General features: G+C 49.7%; 1 protein-coding gene across 2 annotated transcripts in view; it reads left to right on the top strand.

The window, feature by feature from the left end:
- PDIA5 (protein disulfide isomerase family A member 5) overlaps positions 1-22,658 on the top strand; it is a 92,579-nt gene that overhangs the window by 4,231 nt on the left and 65,690 nt on the right. For both annotated transcript variants that reach the window (XM_081538008.1, XM_081538009.1), the window contains exons 2-3: positions 15,235-15,361; positions 18,498-18,585. In XM_081538008.1, the coding sequence (XP_081394134.1) occupies positions 15,235-15,361; positions 18,498-18,585 (215 nt within the window). The remainder of the gene's footprint in view (positions 1-15,234; positions 15,362-18,497; positions 18,586-22,658) is intronic.

Here is a 22,658-nt window from a genome sequence, read left to right as displayed (position 1 = left end):
CTGGCACATGAGTTGGGGGAATGGCCAGGTGCCTTAGGAGCGGCAAACAGGATTCCATCCAGGGTCAGCCTCTGGGGCACCCAGCGACCAGAGAAGGGCCCCAGCTTATACCTCACAAGGAGGGCAGACCCTGAGCTGTGTGACAGTGGGGATCTTCTGTGTGCTGGCACCTCGCCCAAACCTGACATGCAGTCACCCCTGGTCCATGTTTGGAAGGAATCAGTGTTGCAGGCAGGGAATCCAAGACAGAAACGTAGGCAATGAGGAGCAATGGACCAGGCTGGATGGACGGAAGGATTTGAGTCTGGGGCTGGAGAAATAAGACTAGAAAAGTGAATCCAGTAAAAAAAACCTTAAATGCCTGGCAAAGCTTTCAGGACTCAAATCTGTAGGCAATGGAGAGACATGATGAAAGTTGCCATTTTTAATAACAAGAACAGTGAGGCCACAGTGGAGGGTTGGGTTGGAGCAGGAGAGACTAGATTAATTTAATTTTCCCGAAACAACACTTTCTTTCTCTTACTTGCTTCTCTGTTATCTACAAGATGAAGTCCAGTGTGATGTTACGGAAGGAACATGGGCTTTTTAGCCACACTCAGGAGCTGTGTGACCTTGGGCCCTGCCTATTTTCTTGTTTGTCAGCAGAGGTAATAATACCCATTGTGCAAAGTTGAAAGGATAAGAAATAATACAAGGAGCACCCAACACAGTGCATGGCACATGGGCATGCCCAATAAACAGGAGCTGGCAGGCACCTCAGGTGGTTGGAGAAGGGGTGCCTGGAAGCCAGTGAAGGGCCAGAGGGGCTGTGAGTGGAGGCTGTGAGACGTGGGTAGGGGGCTGTACCATGGGATTCTTGGATTCTTGCCATCATGGGTCCCTGGAGCCGAGCTCCTGATGGCTCCTTGCCCCTCTGCGCTGGGCCCTTCAGAGCCTCTGGATGGGCTGGAGGTGTGGTTGTGGGTGTGTGCGCACAGAGGGGCTAAGAGTTTAAGTGCTCTGCTTTTCAAGGGGATCCTCTTTTGAGACTGGAGATACCAACCACACTGCCTCCCTGGAGGGTTTGCCCCAGCTTTGTGGTTTTGTTCTGTGAGGCTCTTGTGTCTCCCTTGGTGGTGGTGGTAGCTTTTGGAGGCTGACAGTGGACCAGAGAGTGACCCCCGGCGTGTAGGGGAGCCGGAGTTCTCCCGCGTTACCGGGCTTCGGTGGTTTTCTTGCCCTCCTTTCGTTTCCCCCCCCACCTGGCATCGTGGTGGGAGAGGGAAGGAGCACCGTGCCTGGCCCATCCTGCAGCGCTGACCTGAGTCTCTGGCTTCCCATTCGACCTGTTGACGAGAATTATAAAACACCTGGTACATTGTAGAGAGGGCTTGCAAAGTATTTCCGTGTATTTCACGTCTGTGTAGTTCTGAGTCCCACACGAGCTGAGTGAGTTAAGCTGGTTGAGTACTGTTACTTCAAGAGAGGGATGGGTAAGTTGACAGAGAGTGGGGGGAGAGAGACCATTGATGGGCATGGCCTGGAAGGGGAGGGCATAGACAGATGAATGGGTCACCTGACTGAGCAGCCTCCTTGGCAGGTGCTATTTTCTGAAATAGCAGCACCAGCCATTTACCTGGGGTGTCCATGAACCTTGCTCTTTAGCTCCCTGATGGCCTGAATACGGGAGGCGGGGCCGCAGCCAGGCTCTCACTGACCATCCTCCTCACCCTTCTCATCACCCTCCCTGCAGGGCTCTAGATAACTGTCCCCTCCGGCCACCTACGTCCATCAGGGCCTCATTCCATTCACCAGTTTACAATCAGTTCTAAATAATTAGCTTTGCAGTTATGCGGTGAGGGATGGGGATGTGGGGTTGGAATAGCCTTTTTGCATATTTTTATTCCCTGAGGTCGTACTGAGCCCACAGCTTGGATGTGTGCTCTGTGCCCAGATGGCCTGGTGATGAGCCTGTGCCCGGCTTCAGGGTTTCCCGCTCCCCAGCTGGCCGGGGCAGGAGTAGAGCATCCATCACCGCAAAGAATCCCACCATTCCTCTAACCCCTTGGCAGGAGCAGATGTCTTTAATTCGTGAGCAGATCCTTTAATCCTTGCTTTGGAAGGTATTAATGGAGATCGAGGTCGAGGGCTTACGCTGGGGCTTAAACATAAGGGTGATATAGCTTCTGAGCCAAGTCGTGGGCTTGGCTGGAAAGTTCTGCTCTAGGGCCAAGTAGGGCAGGCTCCCGAGGAACAAGCAGGTTTGCTCTCACCAAGGAGTCTGACCTGGCTGGGTCCTGGGCAGAGTGTTGTACATGCTCCTTATTTCAGAGGAACATGGACTACCGTCCGCATGTTATATATATCATGTTCATTCATTCCACAGATCTTTCTTTTTTTGTTTTTAACAGATACCTCATGAGACTCTTCTATGATCCAGACATACTATGCCAAGGCATTGGGGACAAACTGATAAAAAGGATGAATACCATCCCTTCCTCCCATTGCCTGGTGAGAGGCCACTAATTTATTATTTAATTCAAGTAGGAAGTGCTGAAAGAAGGGAGATAAAGTGGTTAGAGCATGTGTAACAAGGGTCCCTACCCTATTGCAGGGCGTCAGAAAAGGCCTCTCTGAAGACTTATGGACCCTTTCTCAAAAAAATGTCTTTAAATGTATAAAACAGTATGCATAGGATTATAGAAGAAACCAGTGATATTGAAATAGTTATCAAAATATTTTAACAAATTGTGACAAAGTTGTATGTATTTTTTTTTAATGCATCATGTAGGAAGATCTAGTGACAGAGTTGATAATTTCTGTAAATTTTAAGTAGCGATGAGCATAGATATCTGCAATAATCCTCTTGTGATGAGAAGATGTGTATTGGTGACAAAGTCACAGACATTGTCGGTGCTACTGTAATTGGTTACCTACATTCATAATAAAAGGACTAAATTTCAGTGAAAATAAAGATCCCATCCAAATTCACAGACCCCAGTGTAAGAAAAATTATCCCAAAACTTGGAAATAAAATATGATTTCGTGACTTTCTAATGTCACACTGGAGCATTGTCTAGGAAGCCCACCTCAGGGGCATCCAGTGCTTTAGGGATTGTCACTATGTTTTTTATTCCTTAGGACCCATACTCTGTAAACTTAGAAAGGATGCAGATGATTTCTGTTAGGTAGGGAAGAGAGCGGAGAAGGCAATGGCACCCCACTCCAGTACTCTTGCCTGGAAAATCCCATGGGTGGAGGAGCCTGGTAGGCTGCAGACCCATGGGGTCGCTAGGAGTCGGACATGACTGAGTGACTTCACTTTCACTTTTCCCTTTCATGCACTGGAGAAGGAAATGGCAACCCACTCCAGTGTTCTTGCCTGGAGAATCCCAGGGACGGCGGAGCCTGGTGGGCTGCCGTCTATGGGGTCGCACAGAGTCGGTCACGACTGAAGCGACTTAGCAGTAGCAGCAGCAGCAGGGAAGAGAGATTCTTCAGGACATTAACTGGCTTGTTATCTCATTTAGCAATCATATCATACCATTTTTCATCTACCACGTGTAAGTTTCATATGACATCTTTTTAAAAAACATTTGGCTGCGCCACACGACTTACAGGATCTTAGTTCCCCCAGTAGTGGAAGTGTGGAGTCCTAACCACTGGACCACCAGGGAATTCTCTATAACTTCTTTAAAAAAATCTTTTTATTAACCTTTTTTTTTCTTTCTTTGACCTAGCTTTGTCATTTTAGTGGGCCCCTTATTGAGTTAATAACACTTTGAAATATGCTCAATCTTTGCATGAAAATTGGGTTTTTAAATTTGAAAATTATAACTGGATCCCTGTTGAAGAGCCATGGAGTGAGCAGAATGTGAGGTTGTGGCACTTAGAAGGGAGGTCTGGGTGGGGCTGTTAATGTAGGGGTGCGACTCAGGTGGGGTACCCCAGGGGACGGTGTAGGGCAGGTAGAGAAGATGGGCTGAGTGAGCCCTGAGGAACTTCTGCATTTACAGGATGGTGGGGGTGGATTTACAAAGAAGACAGTAAGGGTTGTGGGAGAGGTGGAAGGGAGACCAAGTGTGTTCTGCCGGGGCTGAACAAAAGGAGAAGTGGAGGTGCCCGTCGGGTCATCCACACCATCAGGAGTCTCTTTGGTGGTGGGGGCAGATCTGAGGATGCTAAGGACTGCTTAGAAGGGGAGGAGGGAAGTGGAAAATTCTGGCAGTGAAGGAGTGGGGAGTGGTATGGAGTCCAGAGAGGAGGTTTTTGAAAGATGGGTTAGTGGCCTTCCAACCTGGCTGTGACTCCGACCACCTTACAGAAGTACGTGTAAAAATGGATTCTTGGGCTCTCCAGATCCATGAGATGATTTTCTTCAAGGGTGAGGCCCAGGAAGCTATCTTTCCAGAAAGCTTTTACTTACTGCTGTTGTGCAGCTACAAACCAGAGACGTTTACAAGCTAACATTAATTTTACGTGATGGACAGTATCTTGCCAGCCAAGGTTGCCTCTTTGGGCCGAGTGGCATGACACGACTTCTGCCCACAGTAAGAGCCTCATACACTAGTGACATTGTGAGACTGACTTGGCTGCAGCGTGTGCCGTTTTTGCTTTTTTCTGTGGGTGTTGAGGGAGTTGTGCACAACAGGTAGCAGAGAAGAGATGGCTCCCGCTGTCCGTGAAGCTCTTTCCAGTTGGTTGCGCTCAGTAGCTAGACTGGAAGGGGAAGCCAACTTGCTGGCCTCTTGGGTCTTGTTTGGGTGGAGCTCTGGGGAGTGGAGAGAGCTTGAGGGACACCAGTGGGAAGTGTGTGCATTTACAGGCAAAGACAAGAGCTTGTGATCTGGGCCTAGAAGATCTCTGAGTCTGGTTCTGCTGTTTTAGGCTTCACCCAAGTTGAGTGCCTTCACTTCTTTGAACCTTAGTTTTCACATCTCTAAAGTGGGGATGGTACACTTCCCACACAGATTGTTTACAGCAGGTTTTTAAACATTTTTACTGCGATTCCTGAAAGAACAGTTTTGCATTTTACATTTATAACCAAGTACATATATCTATATATGAACATAACAGATGCAGATTTTTCACTGAATACACAGTTTTGCTACCAATGTACACACTGATGTTTCCTTCTTACTGTTATTTAAAAAAATGCTGGTGGTAACCCACTGAAGCGATTTTATAACTCTGCTCTTGGGTTAAGGCCTGAGGGATAGAAAATACTGATTTCAACTCTCAGCTTTAGGGGATTGAATGAGGTACTGCATGTCAAAGCACAGATGTATCTCCATGGGTCATGAGCCCTTGAATTGTTGTTTTCTTTTCAATTAATGGAGCTTTGAGACAGGGTTGGGTTTCCGGAGTGGGAATTCACCTGCTCTTCCTCGGGCCCTGCTGCCTACTTCTCTGCTCCCTCCCCCAGTTCTTCCTCGTTAGCAGGCCTGGCACACCAGGCTGGCAGCAGCCCAGAGCCCTCTTGGCTCTTGAAGAGGTTTTCCACAACATTAAGAGCTTTAGGGACTTAAGTCCTGGTTAAATGCACTGCAGTTGCAATTTCAGGATAAAAAAACCTGTTTTTATAAGCTCTTGGATCAGTCGTCCTGCCCCCAAGTTGTCCCTTGTTGACAGCCACGTTTGTGCCATGGAAAATGGGTGGAAAAACTGTGGAGCCCACGTCAAAGCTGTGGTTTTTAAAGGAAGCAAAATATAAGACATACCCTGGCTTTGCATTCATGGGAGCAAGCGGTGAGACGTGCTTGGCTCTTGGTCTTTCCGCTTCACCTTGGGTCCGAGTCAGAGCTCTTTTACCTACTTGCTGAGTAATGTTGAGCAAGCTTCTAACTCTTCGTCTTGGCTTCCTTATCTGTAGACTAGGTATAATGAAAGTACATACTTAATTCACTTGCCAAGAGAATGAGCTGGACAGTCATGTGGGCAGTTTTGCTGGCTCCTGGGCACACATGAGCACTCTAAACTCACAGCTCTTGCAATGATCATGGCCTCGTCCCCAGGCCCTTGGTGTTGGGATTAAAGAGTCCTCTCTAGGGTGGGGTTCCATCCCAGCTGGGTGCTTTCCCCGTTTCCCTCTCTTTCTTTAGCACATGTAGCTCCTCAGCTGCAGCTAGTCAGGGGTCCATATTCTAAGGGCCAGGCTTCTGTCTTTCTGCCACACAAACACACACACAAGCACATACCATCCAGGCAGTGTTCATTTTTATTTCAAAGGCTGCTGGGTGGTGGATTTTGAACACTGGGAATTATCAGTGGTGAAATCTTCAAACTTGGTTTGAGGTCAGGCCTTAGCTCCTTGTGAAGAGGGTATTTAGCCGTGGTGATTGGTGACAGATGCTTACAATTTGTCCGTTAAAGGAGCATAAATTACCTGTATTTAAAAATGAACATTTCTCTCTCTGGCTCTCTTTTTCTCTCTCGTCAGAGCCATTCTGGGTATGCGTTACATGCAGAGTTCTCTGCAGATTCTGTATAATAGTTCTTATTAAAAAACTACACACTGTCAGGTGAACAGAGGAGCCAGCAGTCAGTCCGCTCAAAGTGAAGAGGGGAAGATAAGCACAGCTCTCGCTTGGGAAAGTGCCAGTGAACACTGGATAGATGGTCGAGGGTATCAGGAGGCCTGTGAAGGGGGGGGGGGCAGTATTTGGTTGTATTCTGGGCATCTGGGCATCTCTTTTTTTATTCTGTCTTATTTTAGGTGTTTTTTTCCCTAACTCTAATTTTGAGATAGACTTAGAGAAGAGCTGCAAGAAGAATATAAAGGATTTCCATCTTCCTTTCACCTGATTCCACAAATATTAACATTTTATCACATTTATCATACTCTCCTTCTGCATATATAAAGTTTACAGACACGATTCTCCTTTGTCCCATAAATACTTTATTGTTTCCTAAGAGGCAAGGACATTCTCTTATATAACCAGAGTACAATAGTCAAAATCAGGAATGTAGCACTTGGCTCAGGACTTGATCCAGAATCACATGTTGAATTTGAAATTAATTGTCATGTCTCTTTAATCTCCTTTAATCTGGGCCACTTTCTCAGTCTTTGTCTTTTGGGACCTTGGCTTTTTGGAGAATGTCCTCAGTTTTGTTTTGGATGATGTTTCCCTTCCTTTGGTGCCTTCTATCAGGAAACATATGTTCATTTGACCCATTCCTGATGGTATTAACATTGGTCCCTTAGTTGAGGAAGTTTCTGCCAGATTTCTCAACTATAAAGTTACATTTTCTTGCAGTGGAGAAATACTTGGAGATTGTTAATTGTTTCCATGATGGTAACCAAATGATGGTGATTTTTAAAAAGTATTTGTATTGGGCATGCCTATTATGGTTAGAAAAATACACAAAGGAGAAGAATAAAATCTTTTCAAGGACAAAGCCTTACTTTGGTGAATTTCTTTTTCTTCCGGTCATTTTCTTAGCATAGTTGGCTGTATAGTTGTAATCATACCATGTACATTTTAAATTCTGTTTTAAAAACTTAACATTAAAACAAATATCTTTTCACTGCACAATCTTTGAAAACATCACTTACATGCCTGTTTCATCCTGTCAAGTGGTTTACTCTAAGAAACGGTTCCCCCGATGTTGGATGTTTAAGTTGTTTACAATTTTTGACTCTTATGAGTAGGAATGAATGAGTCATATATGTGTCAGAATCTCTGCTAATTTCCTTGGGACACATTCCCAAAAGTGGAATTACCACATGGAGGAGCAGAAATGCTTTTAAGATACTTGATTAATTGTACCAAATAGCTTTTCAAAAGAATTGTACTGGCCTAAGTCTTTGCCAGCACTATATGACAGTCGGGTGCCATATTTTAAGAGATTCACTAATGGTATTTCTCAACTTTTTTTTAAAACCGTGATCCAAAAATCAAGATTCGTGTTGAGATTAATTTCCTGTATTTTGAATTATGAAAGCATAGATATTTATTTCCAAAAGTAAATTATAGTGTAATATGGCACATTACTCCCTTCAGGCTCTGCTGCCCCACTCCTGGCCTTGGGATAGCTCTGGGAACTGGGAGCATGGGTGTGTCTAGGGCAGGACATTGTGAGGCTTGGGGGCACATGAGGAATTGGGGATTTCCACCTACAGACTCCTAAGAGGGAATGTGTTTGCTGTCTTCAGAGTGTGGTAGGCTGGCAGAAGGGCTTGGGAGGGGGAGGGATTTGAACTTTCTAATGACTAGAGCCATCCAAGATGAAATGGTAGGACATGGACTTCTGTGCAGTAACATGGTTAGTTTCTGCAACCTTCCAGACTCCAGTGTGCTGAGCAGCCTCAGGAGATTTTGAGTACTTGGCTCTGGAGGCTGAAGACGGCATGGAGGAATGTTGAGAGGAGTCTTCCATCTGGAAACCAGCCAACCCAGCTCAACTCTGAGGGATGTCCTGGCCTGTTGGTCTCCTGCAGTGGTCTCCTTACTATTAATAGTAAAGGGCTGAGGTTGTGGGGAAACTGAAGAGTTATTAGTTTTTCTTTCATTTGTGGGTAGCCATCACCAGGTGACCAAGATAGTTGGGATGGGAATAGGCACAGTGAAACTCGAGTAATTAGGAGGAACACAGTAAATCAAACCCTTGGTAGTCTGTCTGTCTCCTTCCTTGTAACAGTTGATCTAAAGTATAATGCATGATTTGATGCTTTAGATGCTTTGAAATATCCCAACTGGAGTAGTTCTTAATATTTCTTTCTAGTTAAAGCTTTTGTTTCAGTAGGCACTCGAGGTCTGTTTGCATGTATGCCAGAAAACCCAGAATGATAGTGCCTCAAAGAGATTCTTTATTCCACTCACATAGAAGTCTGGAAAGGGATGTTCCAGGGCCAGTATATTCCTCTGTGGTATCAGAGTCCCAGTTGCCTTCTATCTTGATAACTCTGCATCTTTAGCAAGCCCTTCCACCTCATTGTCTCAAGGTAGCTGCTTGAGTTCCAGCCATCTTTCCAGATTCTAGGGAGCAGAAAGGAGGAAGGGACTAAGAAAACTCATAAACTGTCTATTAGAGACACTTCCTAAAAGTTGCCGCATAACACTTCGGTTTACATTCCAGGGGCTGGAATTTAGCCACAGGGCCACACTTGATGCAGGGAAGACTGAAAGGTTTGACTCTTAATGTGGGTGGCCACATGCCCAAGGCAACTCAGCAGTTTCTTCATGAGGTGTAATTACCTCACTGTACTTCTCTGATAGTGGTCACTAGATGAGGTTTGCAAAATATCATAATTGTAAAGGACTTTGGAAATCACTTTCAACTCCTTCATTTTACAGAGAAAGAGAGAGAGAAGGAGGCATGGCTTGTCCAGTCACACAGTCAGTAAATATCAAAACCAGCACAAAACATGGGTCTCTGACTCTTTCTACCAAACCTCTAGCTCTCAAATACTCAGCCAGCTGGGGTTCTCTGACCTGGGGTTCAGGTCATCTGTTTTTAACCTTATTCCTAGATCCCTTTACCACCAGCTTCCTAAGAGTCTACACTTAGATTCTGACATTTCAAAACTATTTTGAGTAAGATGTGGGCTACACTAAATTAAACCAGTTTCTTCACAGCTCCAAACATAAGAAGGCTATCTTTTTTTCAGGTGACAGAGCAAAAAGAAGGTCAAGTCCCACCTCTACCCTTTTTCCTAAATGTTAAACTTCTGTCCTCAACTCTTTACATAATTGAATACCTCTGGCTTCATGATCTGAATTGAATAGTGGATCTATAACAACAGACAGCCTCCTGGGCTATAGAGAATGTTAGGGTGCTGGCACATACCCCAGAGATCCGGAGCTTTTTAAAGCTGAGGATGTAACGTGGCAAGAACTGATCTCCTGTTATTTTCCAGAATTGCATGACTGGGTCTAGCCTGGTGGTGATGGTGGGTGAGGTTAAGTGAAGAGAGAGGAAGTTGTGAATGCGGTGTGTTAGAATGAGAGGAGGCAGAAGGGAGCCCAGACCCTGCACACAGCTCTGATGAACTGCAGATCTGGGCTGACTGCCCCAGGATCTTGAGAAGGGTGGCCGACAGCAGGTGTTCTGGGCTTGCAGGAAGTGGAGAGTTGGTGTAAATCCCTGCTGAGACCCTCCTTGCCCATTCTGGAAGATTTTGGCTTTTCCTGGCTGATTTGATTTCCCCCAACCGTGGGAAGGAGGTGCTTCTGGGAAGGGTCCACTTGGGGTGCTGTGAGTCTAGGGAGCTTGTGGGGTAGAGGTAAGCCACTACCTCTGGCCAGGACCTGGGAGTCCTGAACTCTGTGACTTGATCTACTGTGTGACGTTGGTAAGTAAGTTAACCTCTCTGAGCTTCAGTTTCTTCATCTGTAGGATGAGGCTTGTGCCCACTTGTCCCGGAGGGGCAGATGGGCACAAAACTGGGAAGGACCATCCTACGTGTTTTGTGTGGCCTGTGGGTCTGGTTCGCTGTGCAGACGGGTGGTTATTCTAGGTGCTGACGCTAGATTTGTGTACGTGCACATTTCTTCCTGCCTGGACGTGCTGTCCTGCCTGATTGCAGGCAGGGCCCTGGAGAGGAAAAGGTGGTACTGGGTCTCCTGTTGTCCTTGCTCTGTCTGTGATTTGTCTCACTAATAGTACTAATACAGATAATTACAATGCTTGTGTGCTGTGTGCCAAGCATAACGTTAGGTTCTCTGTGTAGTTTAACCCCCTTGTTTGATCCTCAGCCAACACTGCAAGGCAGGTGTCAGTATTATCTTCTCCTCCTTATAGGTAGGTAAATGACACTCGTAACCCCTCAGATCATCCTGCTGTAAATGACAGTGCCTGGAGTTGAGCCCAGGTTTGTCTGACTCCAGATACAGTGCTCTTCCCGTGTGTCTGTGGGTGAGAACACAGAGGGAGGAGAGCAAGCTTCTTGGCTGGAGGCCCCTGTGTCCGGCAGACCCTAAAACGGCCAGACACCTGTTCGGAAGGTGAGGGGAGAAGCCAGCGTCCTCGACCCCATTGCCTCCAGCTGTAGTAGAGGGTGGGGGTGAGGGCCTCTGTGTCGGGCAACCCCAGTGTCTGCTGGGCCCTGTAGAGTGCCTTATACTCTGATGGGGGGAGGGACTCGAGTGGAGGGGGCTGCTTCTCCGATGCTGGGGCCTGGTGTTCTGAGAGGGGTGTTGTGCTGTGACAGGGTTTGGGGGCTTTGGGGACCAGTACTCAGATGGGGGGCACTGGCTGTCTGATGCAAGCGGGACCTGGTTTTGGGGCCCAGCAGTAGAAGAAGGGAATGTCCTTCCCAGGAGTGTTCTGCCCTGTACCCGGGGGAGGATTTATGGGTCTCAGCCCAGCCTGTGGGGTAGCTCAGCCCTGATGGAAATACTGTGAAGGCTGGGGTTGGCGAGAAGAAAGAAAGCAATTATTGGGAGAAAGTCAGAAGGAGTTTGCATAGGCAACAGAAGGGAATTTTTTTCTCTTCTTCTTCCAAAGTGAAAGACTTAGGAGGTAAAGAGCCTGCCTGCCTGCCAAACCCAGGAACAGCTCCATGGCTGGCTTGGAAGGTGGCTGGCTTCCTTCGCACATGTTGCCCCCCTGAGGGCTTGACAAAACAGAGTTTGTGCATCATTAACATTGTTATTGTTGCCGTAGTTATTGTTATCAAGGTTTGTGGGTTGTGACTTATGAAGTCTGCAGGAAGGCTCTTGGCAAGGCGATCCAGGGCTCACTGGAGCTGCATCTTAAGGGAGAGAAGGAGTGTGCATACTGGAAAGGTTAAGGTAGACTGAAGCGGAGGAGAAAGGAGAATGCTAAGTGGCTGGAGGAGAGTCCCCTTGGGTTTAGAGGAGGGAGGAAAGGGCCATGCTCCCGCCTGTCCCAGTGGGTGCTTACTAAGGTGAGGCCATATGTAGGGGCCTCTTACCCTCATCTCAGAGATATTAAAGCGAGCATCTTAGCCCCTTGCACACCAAGTCCCCTGATTTCCCCTGGATCTACCTATCCCGACTGTTTTCCTCTTGTTCCCTATATTTCAAATCCTCTCCTGGCAAATCCTGCCTCTCCTGTGCCCACAAACGTCCACGCGGCTCCCCGCCTTCAGTGGAGACAGCCCACCCTTCTCCCCACCCCGCGGCCGCCTGTGCTCCTCCTGCCCGGTATGTGCTTCTCTCTGCAGCCTGGCCTCCCGCTGCACTTGGCCTGGCTTTTGCCTGTGTGTCTCCTCCCTGATCTGCGCTGATGTGGTACTTCCTACCTTCTTCTCGACCTTTCTCCTGGTCCTTCCTCCTCCGCCTCCTCTTCCTTACTTTTCCCTCTGGACCCTGACCTCTGAGACTTCATTGAGTCTCACTGTCCAGTCTGGAGGACACCTCGGTGGGGTGTCTTGTCCACATATTTGTGCCTAAGCTTGTTATGACCTTCCTCAATAGAGAAAAAAGCCTCCTCTGCTTCTCCATTCTTGCAATTTTGATTCTTGTTCCATTTCTGAGCACAGAATCTTTGGGTCATTTTAGCTTCTACTCTTCCTCCCTTGCTTACAGATGAATAGTCATTAAGTTCTGTTGTTTTTCTCTCGAGCCACTTGGATTGAACCATTTCTCTTTACTTGGGCAGCCACTCGGGGATTCCCTTCACCTCCAGCCTTCTGGCGACTGCCCAGTCTGAGATCACAGCCAGATGGGGCTTTCGAGCCAGGCTTTCAAGGTCCCACCCCACCCATCCTGGACTGGCCCCACCGGCCCTCTCCTACCACTCTCCAGCCCAGACCTTCCCTGACTGCCTGGGTCTGTCTGGTTTCTGTGGTCCCTCTGGGTCTTCCAGGAGCTGTCACAGACTCACCTTGTAACATGCTCCCAGCGGAGGACCTCTGCAAAGGGCAAGAGTGTGGTAGTCGTGTGTGTGTCATGTTTATTGTGTTGGACAAACATTTCCTAAGGGCTTTCAAGGGGCAAGTGCTCCTAGTTTAGGGAGTGGAGTAGGGATGGGGCAAGATGAGGAGGAGATGGACCCTCCATAAAGAGTTCTTAACCAGGTACTGTATTTAAGCCCCAGCCTCAATGTATTTCTGGTAGACCTGAATCTCTCTGCTGTGTGAGGGTGAACGCTGGGGCAGAGGCTTTGGTGGTTTGTGTACTCTGAGAGTAGCTGTTGGTTAGACTATAACTGTTAGATGACCTGAGGGATTCACTGGCCTTTCTAGGAAGGAAGCTGTGGATAAGCCTTGAGACTTGGTGCTCTTGTGGTTTCTGCTGTAGACACTTTGCTGTTGCTTGGCCCAGCTGAACGCTGCTGTGCTGCCTGGGCAGGTGGGCACAGGGCCCGCCATCCCTTCCCTTTTCCTGACCCCGCAGTCCAGAAATGCAGATGCCTCTCAGGAGGCCTGATCTGCGGGTCAGAGTCCTGAGGCACTGGGCAAGGGCAGTTGTTTCTATTGACTACCCAGGTTATCTGAGGATTAAAAACAGCAGCATCAACATGTTTTTCCAACAAATTCTTTTCTTTTTTTCCTTTAACCATGTGCATTTTGTTATGGACCTTTCTGGAATAACATGTGATAGTAAGGTGGAATGGACTTTTTGGTGCACTCTCAAGGTTGCTGTATGAAGGCAGGGGGTCCTCAGGCATTGTGCACATCCTGCCAGGGCAGAATAAAGGAAAAATCATTCCTGGACAACTCCTTCTGATGGTTTTACTCTGTGGAGAAGGTTAAGTTGCATCCAATGGCAGGTTATATTTAGAAACACTAGAAGGAATATGGCCACATTTCTGTCTTCTACTCTGCTGAGATGGAAATTTATATATTACAGTAACTGATACTATTAGAGTGCTGTATGATTTATAAGGCATGTTCGATAAATTACCCCCTTTCATCCTCACAGCTGTCCCATGAGGGGAGGTATCATTATCTCCACATCAGATGCAAAGCAGTAAGTCTATAGAAGGTGGAGTGATGTTGCCTGGGCATCTTAGCTATTGAGTGGAGCTCAGACTCAATGCAAGACTTCTGGCTACAAAGAGGCAGTGCCCTAAGAGGACCTGGGGTCATACAGAGAGATGGGGGTTCAGATGCTGGCCCTGCTTCTTATTAGCTATGCAACTTTGGTCAAACTAACTGATCTATAAGATCAAGCACATTGGATAATCTGTAGTTGCCTCTTCTTACCACATTCCTCTGTAACCCTCTTGGGGGAATTAGGTTCGCAACATTCTGGAAAAGGGAGGGGAAGGTGCTAAGGGGTAGAGGCCTAGAGAAGATGGGTCATCTCAAGGTTCAGTTTGTCTACACTCTGCCTGGTGTCTCCTGGCAGAGCGTTTATTATTCCGTCTCTCCGGGTGTTAACTGTGGTATTCTTTGCTGGCTGTGTAGGGGCTTGTTGGCCAGCTGTGCGGGTAGGGGACTCTCTGCTGTGTCACAGTTTGGTTCAGACATTTAACAGCCTCCCCTTCCCTGCTCCTGCTTTCAGCCCATCTCTCATGCCTGCAGCAGTGCCTGGTACTTCCAGGGCCCAAGGTGTTCAGGGTTTTCTGTGGGAGAATTGGCTTGTTTCTTGTTGGCTGGTCTTCTGAGACCATTGGCTAAGCAGGGGAAGTGGAAAACCCCTCACCCTCCCATTCATTCCCATCTTGAATGGGATCACATTAAGAGGTGATCATACTTCTCTGTGGATTTGGGGCTTTGGTGCTTCTAGGCGGGATGGAGTTTTCACATTGCTCCACTGTGTGACATTTGAGGGCAGGATAGGATACAGACATTGACCTCCCAGAGAGGTCTTGATTGAAAGGGTGGCAGGAGCGTCCATGCAGCATGCTTATGCACCCATGCAGTCCATATGGCCTCATAAAAAAAGAGCACGAAGAGGAAGGGTGAGCTGGTGACTGGAAGTGGGCTGGAAGAGTCCCTGTGGGAGGGGGGCTATTTGGAGAGTATACGTGCATGAGTGCTTAGTTGTTTCAGTTATGTCCCACTCTTTGTGACCCTATAGACTGTGGTGCTCCAGGCTCCTCTGCCCATGGGATTCTCCAGGCAAGAATACTGGAGTGGGTTGCCATGCCCTCCTCCAGGGGATCTTCCCAGCCCAGGGATGGAACCCAGTCTCTTGCATTGGCAGGGGCTTCTTTACCACTAGCGCTGCCTGGGATTTGGAGAGGGGATGAGGCAAAGGCAGGTTTCGGGTTGAGAGGAGGGGTATACCTTATCCCTACCCAGTCAGTTTTGCCTAGGGGCAGCACATCTGGGGGTGCTTCTTGTCCTCGGGCCCACCAGGACTCGGGACTCAGGGTCCTTGGCTCCTTGATCCCCAGGTGGTCCTGCCGACGTGGCTGTTCTCTGCAAAGTTCTCCTCACTGATCGAAAGAATCTCTGACCCCAAGGACTTGAAAAAACTTCTCAGGACCCGGAATAATGTGCTGGTGCTTTACTCCAAATCTGGTGAGTGCCTCTCCTGGCCTTGGGGCCGTGGTCAGGGACGCAGTGGGATGGAAAGGAAGGAGCGGGGGCAGAGGTGGGAGGCAGAGACCCCAGGACTAAAAACTGCTCACCGAGGGTCCTGACGAAGGGGCATTAGTGCTGCTGCTTTGGATCCCTGAGAGGTTGTTTTAGTTCCCTAGTACCAGGGTTCCTTAGGAAAAGCCCCCTGGAGTCCCTCAGTGCCTCAGGAGGGAGAGGACCTGTGTGTGAAGGAGGCCAGAGGACAGTGACCACCAGGGATGGACTCTCTGGCTGCTGGACAGCAGGCCAGCCCCGCCAGGGCCATGCTTTGCCGAGGCTGTGAATTAATTGACTGACTGGGCCAGCCTTTCTCCAGCTGAATTGGCCCAGGCTTGGGGGCACACACCCAGGCTGGCAGTCCTGGCCTTGCCTGGCCCCAGTCTGTCTCGCTCTGGGGTCAGAACAAGAGACTGAGTTTGGAGTGGGCTCTGCGCTCAGTGTGGGGTGGGAATAGTGATTTGCTTCTTCTGACCTTGAGGCTGGAGAGGGCATCACAGACGGAGAGGTTTGCTCAGCTCTTGGCTGCAACTTCGAACATCTGACTTGACGCTGTTCCAGCAGAGTTAAGTGTTCTTGCTGCCCTCAGGGATGCCAAGTTTCCTGTGCCCCAGAGAAGCAGTAGCCAGTAGGCGGGACCAGTTCCGGCACAGCTCTGCCGGCAGCTCATCCTCGACACCCAGCCTGGGGCGGGGGCAGGGAGGTGGTGGTGCTGATGAATCTTCTGGACGCGTGTCCCTCCTGAGGCCTGCGTCCTCCACACACCTGGCATGTGCTGGCCCTTGCCCTTCTGAGGGCCTGGCACACACTCCCACGAGTTGTTTTTCTGTTGGGAATAGGGGGAAACCGAGGCGTGGACAGTAAGAGTCGCTCCTGAGGCCTGGGCTCCAGAGCCCTAAACAAGTGTGTCTCAACATCCTTGGGTGCCCCTGGAGCTGGGGGGTCATCAGCCCCACCCAGGAACACGCTCACTTTCTTCCCCGGGCACACCCCTTCACATAAGCTCACCTTCTTAGAAGGACTCTGCAAGGAACTTCTGAGACACACTCTCATTTGCTGCCTTGCTGTGAGGGAGGCAGTGCAGGTTGTCCGGTTTATGAGCAAGGAAATTGGAACTGCTTGGCCTGAGGTCCACCAGGTGGTGGACGCTAGGGCAGGTCCCACTGTCCCCTTTGCCTGGCCTCCTCTGCTGGAGGCAGGAAGAATGTGCAAAGTCTGCAGTGACGGGAGGCTCAGCCACCAGGAAAGGATGCAGAGAGTAGAGAGTGGGAAGGTGAGGTGTCTAGCTCAGGGCTTGAGGGGCTGGGAGCGCTCTTGTTTTCTCTTCTGCCCTGGCCCAACCTCTGTCCCTGCTTCTTGGCAGTGGAGCTCTCAGCAGCCCTGTGCCCCTGGCTCCTCCCTGGTTTGGTCTCTGGGCTTGGACCCCAGTGGTGATTTTACCTTCCTGCCTCTTGCCCAGGCCTGTCCTGACACTGGGCACCTCCCGTGGCTTCAGGAGCAATGTGGTAATTGGTTTCTCTCCCCTTCTCATCCCAACCAGTGCCTCCCTTTCCATGGCTGAAAGGCAGGGTTAGGGAGGGGGCTTCATGTGCTCTACTCAAGTTTCCCTCCCCCGCCTCCCGATCCCAGTCTGAAGGGTGAGGACGACCTTTCCCGCCTCGGCCGCCCCCTGCCCCCCACCCCGCATTGGCCTGGGGGTTCCAGGGAGGGCCTCTGCGGGTGGCTCTGTGCAGGGCTCTTGAAGGATGTGTTCTGTTCACTGCATAAAAGGCTCAGCAGGCTTTGTGTTCACAAACAGCTTCCATTATCCACACTAGAAAAGGAGATCTGAGGAGGCAAATAATTCAGATATCATTTCTGCTTGGCTTTGGAACATATCATGCAGTTTCTGGCTGGTGAGGGCGGCAGCCTGCTGTACCCACAGTGTCTGCATGGGGGCCCTTTCCAGGGAGCTAGCTGACAGGGACAATGAGAGTACGTGACAGCCTGGCCACAGCCACCATGAAGTGAAGCGCCGCAGGCTGGTGGCATGGCAATCCTGGCCACAGGGGCTCCATGTCTAAGAGCCTGCCCTCCTATAGTAATTTCCAGGGGCTCTGCCCCAACACCTCTTCCTTTCTCAGTGTTCACTCCACCTGGCCCTGAGGAGTAGTCCATGGTCCTGCAGCTGACCCCCCCAGGGGTACTGCCAGGCTGGGGAAGCAGGCTGTTAAGAGTGACTTGGATACATTTAGTGTTGGTCCATCAGAGACCAGAGTTGCAGGTTGCTGCTAAGCTGCTGCTAAGTCGCTTTAGTCATGTCCGACTCCGTGCGACCCCGTAGACGGCAGCCCACCAGGCTCCCCCATCCCTGGGATTCTCCAGGCAAGAAGACTGGAGTGGGTTGCCATTTCCTTCTCCAATGCACGAAAGTGAAAAGTGAAAGTGAAGTTGCTCAGTCATATCCGACTCTTTGCGACCCCATGGACTGCAGCCTACCAGGCTCCTCCATCCATGGGATTTTCCAGGCAAGAGTACTGGAGTGGGGTGCCATTGCCTTCTCCGAGAGTTGCAGGTAAACCTCATTTAATCACTGTGTTGTACGGAGCCCCTAGGTGACTGTGTGACGCACAGGTGAAGAAAGGGTCTGGACCCTGCCCTTGTCATTTCCCAGGTTGGGCACCAGGACAGGCAAGCGTGGAACCAGCAGACTTGTTGCCTGCTTAGTTATAGAATTGTAATTGTTCGGTTATAGAATTTTCAAACTGTGTCCCAGAAAGGTAATGAGTCAGAGATTCTACAGGGGGTTGAGGATCTACCCGAGCGGCTTGGTAGAGTGAGGTGTGAGGCGTGGCTTGAAGGACGGTTGAGGGGTTCTGTGTCTGTGAGGGTGGCGGGAGCGGGGCTTTCTGAGGAGAGCTGAATGGTCCTCAGTTAGAACCATTGCCCACAGGGACGCATTCTAGCTGGTGCTCAGGACCTCGCCTCTAGGACCTGTCCTCTAGGACCTGTCCTCCATCCTTCCTTGGCCGAGGCAAGATGGCAGGGGTGGGGGCAGTGTGCTTGGGTACAGATGTTTATTTATTTATTTATCTTACAGAAGCTGCAGCTGAAAGTCACCTCAAGTTATTGTCTACCGTGGCCCAGGCAGTGAAAGGACAAGGCACCATCTGCTGGGTGGACTGTGGGTATGATCCTGGGGACGTGAGACATGGTAGCTGGAGGGCAAGGGGTGGGCTTTAGTGGGTGGGGTGGGAATTGTTCCTGACTGATATTCTGGGAGAGGAGGTATGATGGAGAGACAATTGCTGAAGGACACCCCCCCTTCAACTCCCCAGTGATGCTGCAGGACCACTGTGGGCTGGAGAAGGGTAGGTGTGGCTCCCCCTCCTGTCTTTCCCCACCCCTCTTCTTCCCTTTTACATAGTACTTTTACTTGTTACTCTGTTGTCATGCACTTGATTTTTGCCTTCTCAAGAGGGTGGCAGAAGGAGCCTTGATGCCCAAAGAGGCAAGATTATCTTCAGGGCCACTTGGTGGGCTTGTTTATGGGCGCAGTCTGCATAGAGGACCATGTGCTTTACCTGCAGCCCAGGCCCTTCATAGGGATCTCCAGGGCCCATAGTGCACAACCGGGGAGTCAGCTGGCAGACCTATCTGTTGCCCTGGCTTCCGAGGTGGCTCCATCACACAGGTCAGTCCTGGACAGGTGGCTGAGTCCTTCCAGCTCTTTCCTCTGGCCCTTGTCCCCACCTCTACATGTCCCGATGACAAGGCTGTGAGCGTCTCCTGCTGACCCTGCCCCCTCCCAGAGATTCCGTGTCATTGTCATGGTGGCAGAATCACACACCAGCCCACAGGAGGCCCCTTTTGAGTAAGGCAAAGGGGGCGCTTTAAACTCCTCAGATCCTTCTGAGTTTGGGAGTTTTAAGTCCGTGGTGTTCTCAGCTTCCCTTCCTTCTACTCATTAGGAATAATTGCCACATCTGTCCACATTCAGCACTTTTGCTGCTGGGATTTATATACACACACCTCTTGTCACATAATTAGTTCCCAATTGGGCATAGATTGGCAAAAACAGAGCAAAGACACACAGACAGTGAAACATACGGAAAAGGTCAGGAAGAATAGGTTGGTTCTTTGCACGTTTGTTGAGCGCTGTCTGCCTGCAAGGCACTGCACTGCATTGGGTGGACACCAGCATTTACGTGTCCTTCTGATCGAGGACAAGAAGTATTCCCAGGGCCACTGGGTCCTCACCTGGACTTGGGGTTTATTGGGAACGTGAGTTTGGGAAGAGCAGGGGAGAGGAACATAGGCAGTACCACAGTTTTGTTAGTATGGGGATGAGGTGAGGCTCTCCTGGGAAGGTGGCAGTTCTTTTCCTGCATGGCCCATATGGGTCTCTGTAACCTTTAATATCTCTGTCCTTGCCTGAGTCACAAACCCTTTACTACTCTGTGGGTTCCGTGAGCTGTTAGGGGCTCCACTCCAGTGCAGTCTTCTCCCTCTTCAACCTAAGTTCTCAGTGGCTGTTTTGCAGATAAACTTCTGGGACACAACTGTTTGGTAGCCTCAACCTGATCCTGCCTGTCATTGGAGAGAATTGATAGTCATATTTTGACAAAGCACTGAATGAGACCAGAAGTCTTCGTCAAGCAGTGTTTGCTGTAGTGTGTGTGTTTGTGTGTTTGTGTGCACCTATCTGGCCTCACACCTCCCAGTTGATTCAAACACCAGTTTAATGGAACAGACGGCTCACTAAAGAGTTGATGAGATTCAGTTGTCAGTTACTTCTAGTTCAGAGTGGGTCTGGAAGTGTTCTTGTCTCCCAGGTGTGTCTCTGTCTCCTGTATTTTACCAGGACTGCTCTGTGTGACTGGCAAAGTGATAGAGCCCGTTAGAGGGGATAGGGTGCTCTGGAATCTCCATACCAAGCCAATGGAGCCTCATCACAGGGAGTTCTTCTCAGGCTTGTAGGTGGCGGAAGTGGGCAGAAGAGCTTGGTTTAACTGCCCCATCCACCTTGGTCCATTCACTTGAGCACTTACTCTGTGCTTTGAGGCACAGACCTGACTAATAGTGTCCTTGAGGACTGCAGTGTGCAAGGAGGCAGCAGACACTAGCCAGGTGATTACAGTCACTTCATTCATTCTGCCTAGAAAGGTTGAAGAAAACTTCACAGAGGAGGTTGAGTTCAGATTTGGGGCAAGCCTTCAGAGGACCAGGTCTTTCAAGTGCCCTGGCCTTCCCTGCAGGCAGCTCCCTGTGGTGTGGCCCCTTGAGTTGTCTGGCTGATGGGTCTGGAGGTGACAGTCCTGCTTTGCTCCCTGGACAGGCAGAACTGTATGGGGCTGGGCTTAGTGTGTAAAGACAGACTAACAAGAAGAGAACTGGGGACTCATCTGGAGACATAATGTCTGGAGTCAATAAAAAGTGCCACTGGGAGAGAGAATCCTGTGACTTGATGCTCTTAAGATGAAGATCTAGGGGGCAACTTACGACTTTAAAGAGGTAACCTGAAGACAAAGGGTTGACTGTTCACATAATTGCTACTCAACTCATGCCTCTAAGAGGAGGCATAAGCTGAAATATTAAATAGCTTTTAAAAGTTTAGATAAGTAGGTGGATTATGGAGCTATAATGGATGATGTTGGAAGCCAGAATATCAGAGGTAGGATACAACTAAATCTTCCCCAGAACAACCACAGGGATAGAACTGGGAGCTCTGGTCCATGCGGGCCACCCTGGGTGGCAGGGCACAGATCACCATTACACAGGGAGATCCCCATGGATGTGAGCTGGAGAACCCCTTCTGCTCAGCTGCTCCTGCTCAGAGATTTCTGAACGTGCCCCATAAACCATTAGGGGAACCCAGTGTGTTCTCTCCAGGCCCTGTGATGACAGCTCTCAACCGTCGCCCTAACAGCACTGAGCTGTGTTCGTGAGTCTGAATGAGATTCCCCTGGGGTGGGCAGATGGAAGGGCAGAAATGCTGCAGCAGGTGCTCTCCACTGCTCTGCAGGGGTGTGAGCGGGGGACCACAGGTGAACAGCCGGAGCGTGGCTGCCCTTGTGTGGGCCCTGCTGCATGTGGTTCCCCACCTCTGCATCCCGCCCTGCCAGCGAAGGGATGGAGGCAGAATGGGGATGCCGGGATTTGGGGTGAGATGATGGCTCCTCTGGTTTCCTCCCTTAGAAGGCAGGTGAGGGGGCCAGGGGGCATCCGGGGGAGAGAAGACAGTGCTCCAGGGTGGGGAGTCTGTAGAGTGTGTGCAGTAATGACACAGCCCCTGGCTGAAGGGTCAGCTCATCTGCTTACTAGCCCAGTGACCCTGGCCAGGTCGCTTACCCTGAATCTGTTTACTTATCTGTCAAATGGGACAATAATACATACTCTGCTTTCTTTCTGGGTCCGTGGTGAGGATCAGGTAAATGAACGTTCTTTGTAGAATAGAGTTTAAATCTGAGATCCCATTCTACTCTCTTTATTTTTCATCTGGGCCAGTTTGTTAGGGCATTCCAAGAAGCTGGAGGGAGGGAGATGATGTATTTGTCTTCAAGAGCTTTTCCTTGGGTGAGGACCCCTTGGTCATTGTGAGGATGCCCCTGAAGAGAGATGAGTCAGCCGCAGTGCACAGGCTGTTCTGTTTGGACCCTTAAGAACTATGGGGTGCTGTGAAACTTGTTGGACTGCAGGTTTGAGGCCTGGCTTTGAGTCTAGGCTCTGACAGCAAATAGCTGTGTGACCTTCGGCAAGCCACTGCCCGTCTCTGGGCTTCAGTCTACTCTTGTGTGAAACATGGAGTTGAATCTTCCAAGTTGCTCTCATTCCTACATAGCCTGGTTGAGAACATTCTGGAAGCTACCAGGCTCTTATGTGTGTACACATATGTGCCTGTATGTATGCACATGAAGGCCCGTGTATTCATGTAAGTGTGTGGGAGGGTGTGTCTTCCAGTCTTCATGTCTGTCCCCACCCTAGGTGTCTGCCTCTGACATCCCTCCTGTCCTTCCCTCTCAGCCTCTCTCCTCCTTTGTTCCCTCTCCTTTGATGGTTTCTCTTGCCTCTTCCTTTCTGTGCTCCCTGCCCATTCTTTTGGTCTTTTTCCTCCTTTCTTCTCTGTGTGGCTATTTCTTCTCTTTTCCTTGCTTTTCTGGCTCTTTCCTCCCTACCCCTGCCTGCACACCGACAGCCACACACACCCTTCTCTGATGGTTTTCTCCCAGGCCCCGGGCCCATAACTTGTTGCTCTGAGGTG

The sequence above is a fragment of the Giraffa tippelskirchi genome, chromosome 2 (genome assembly GCF_054371585.1).
Source record: "Giraffa tippelskirchi isolate mGirTip1 chromosome 2, T2T-mGirTip1v1.2.pri, whole genome shotgun sequence".
Lineage (NCBI taxonomy): Eukaryota > Metazoa > Chordata > Mammalia > Artiodactyla > Giraffidae > Giraffa > Giraffa tippelskirchi.
This window is presented reverse-complemented; position numbering and strand designations above follow the sequence as displayed.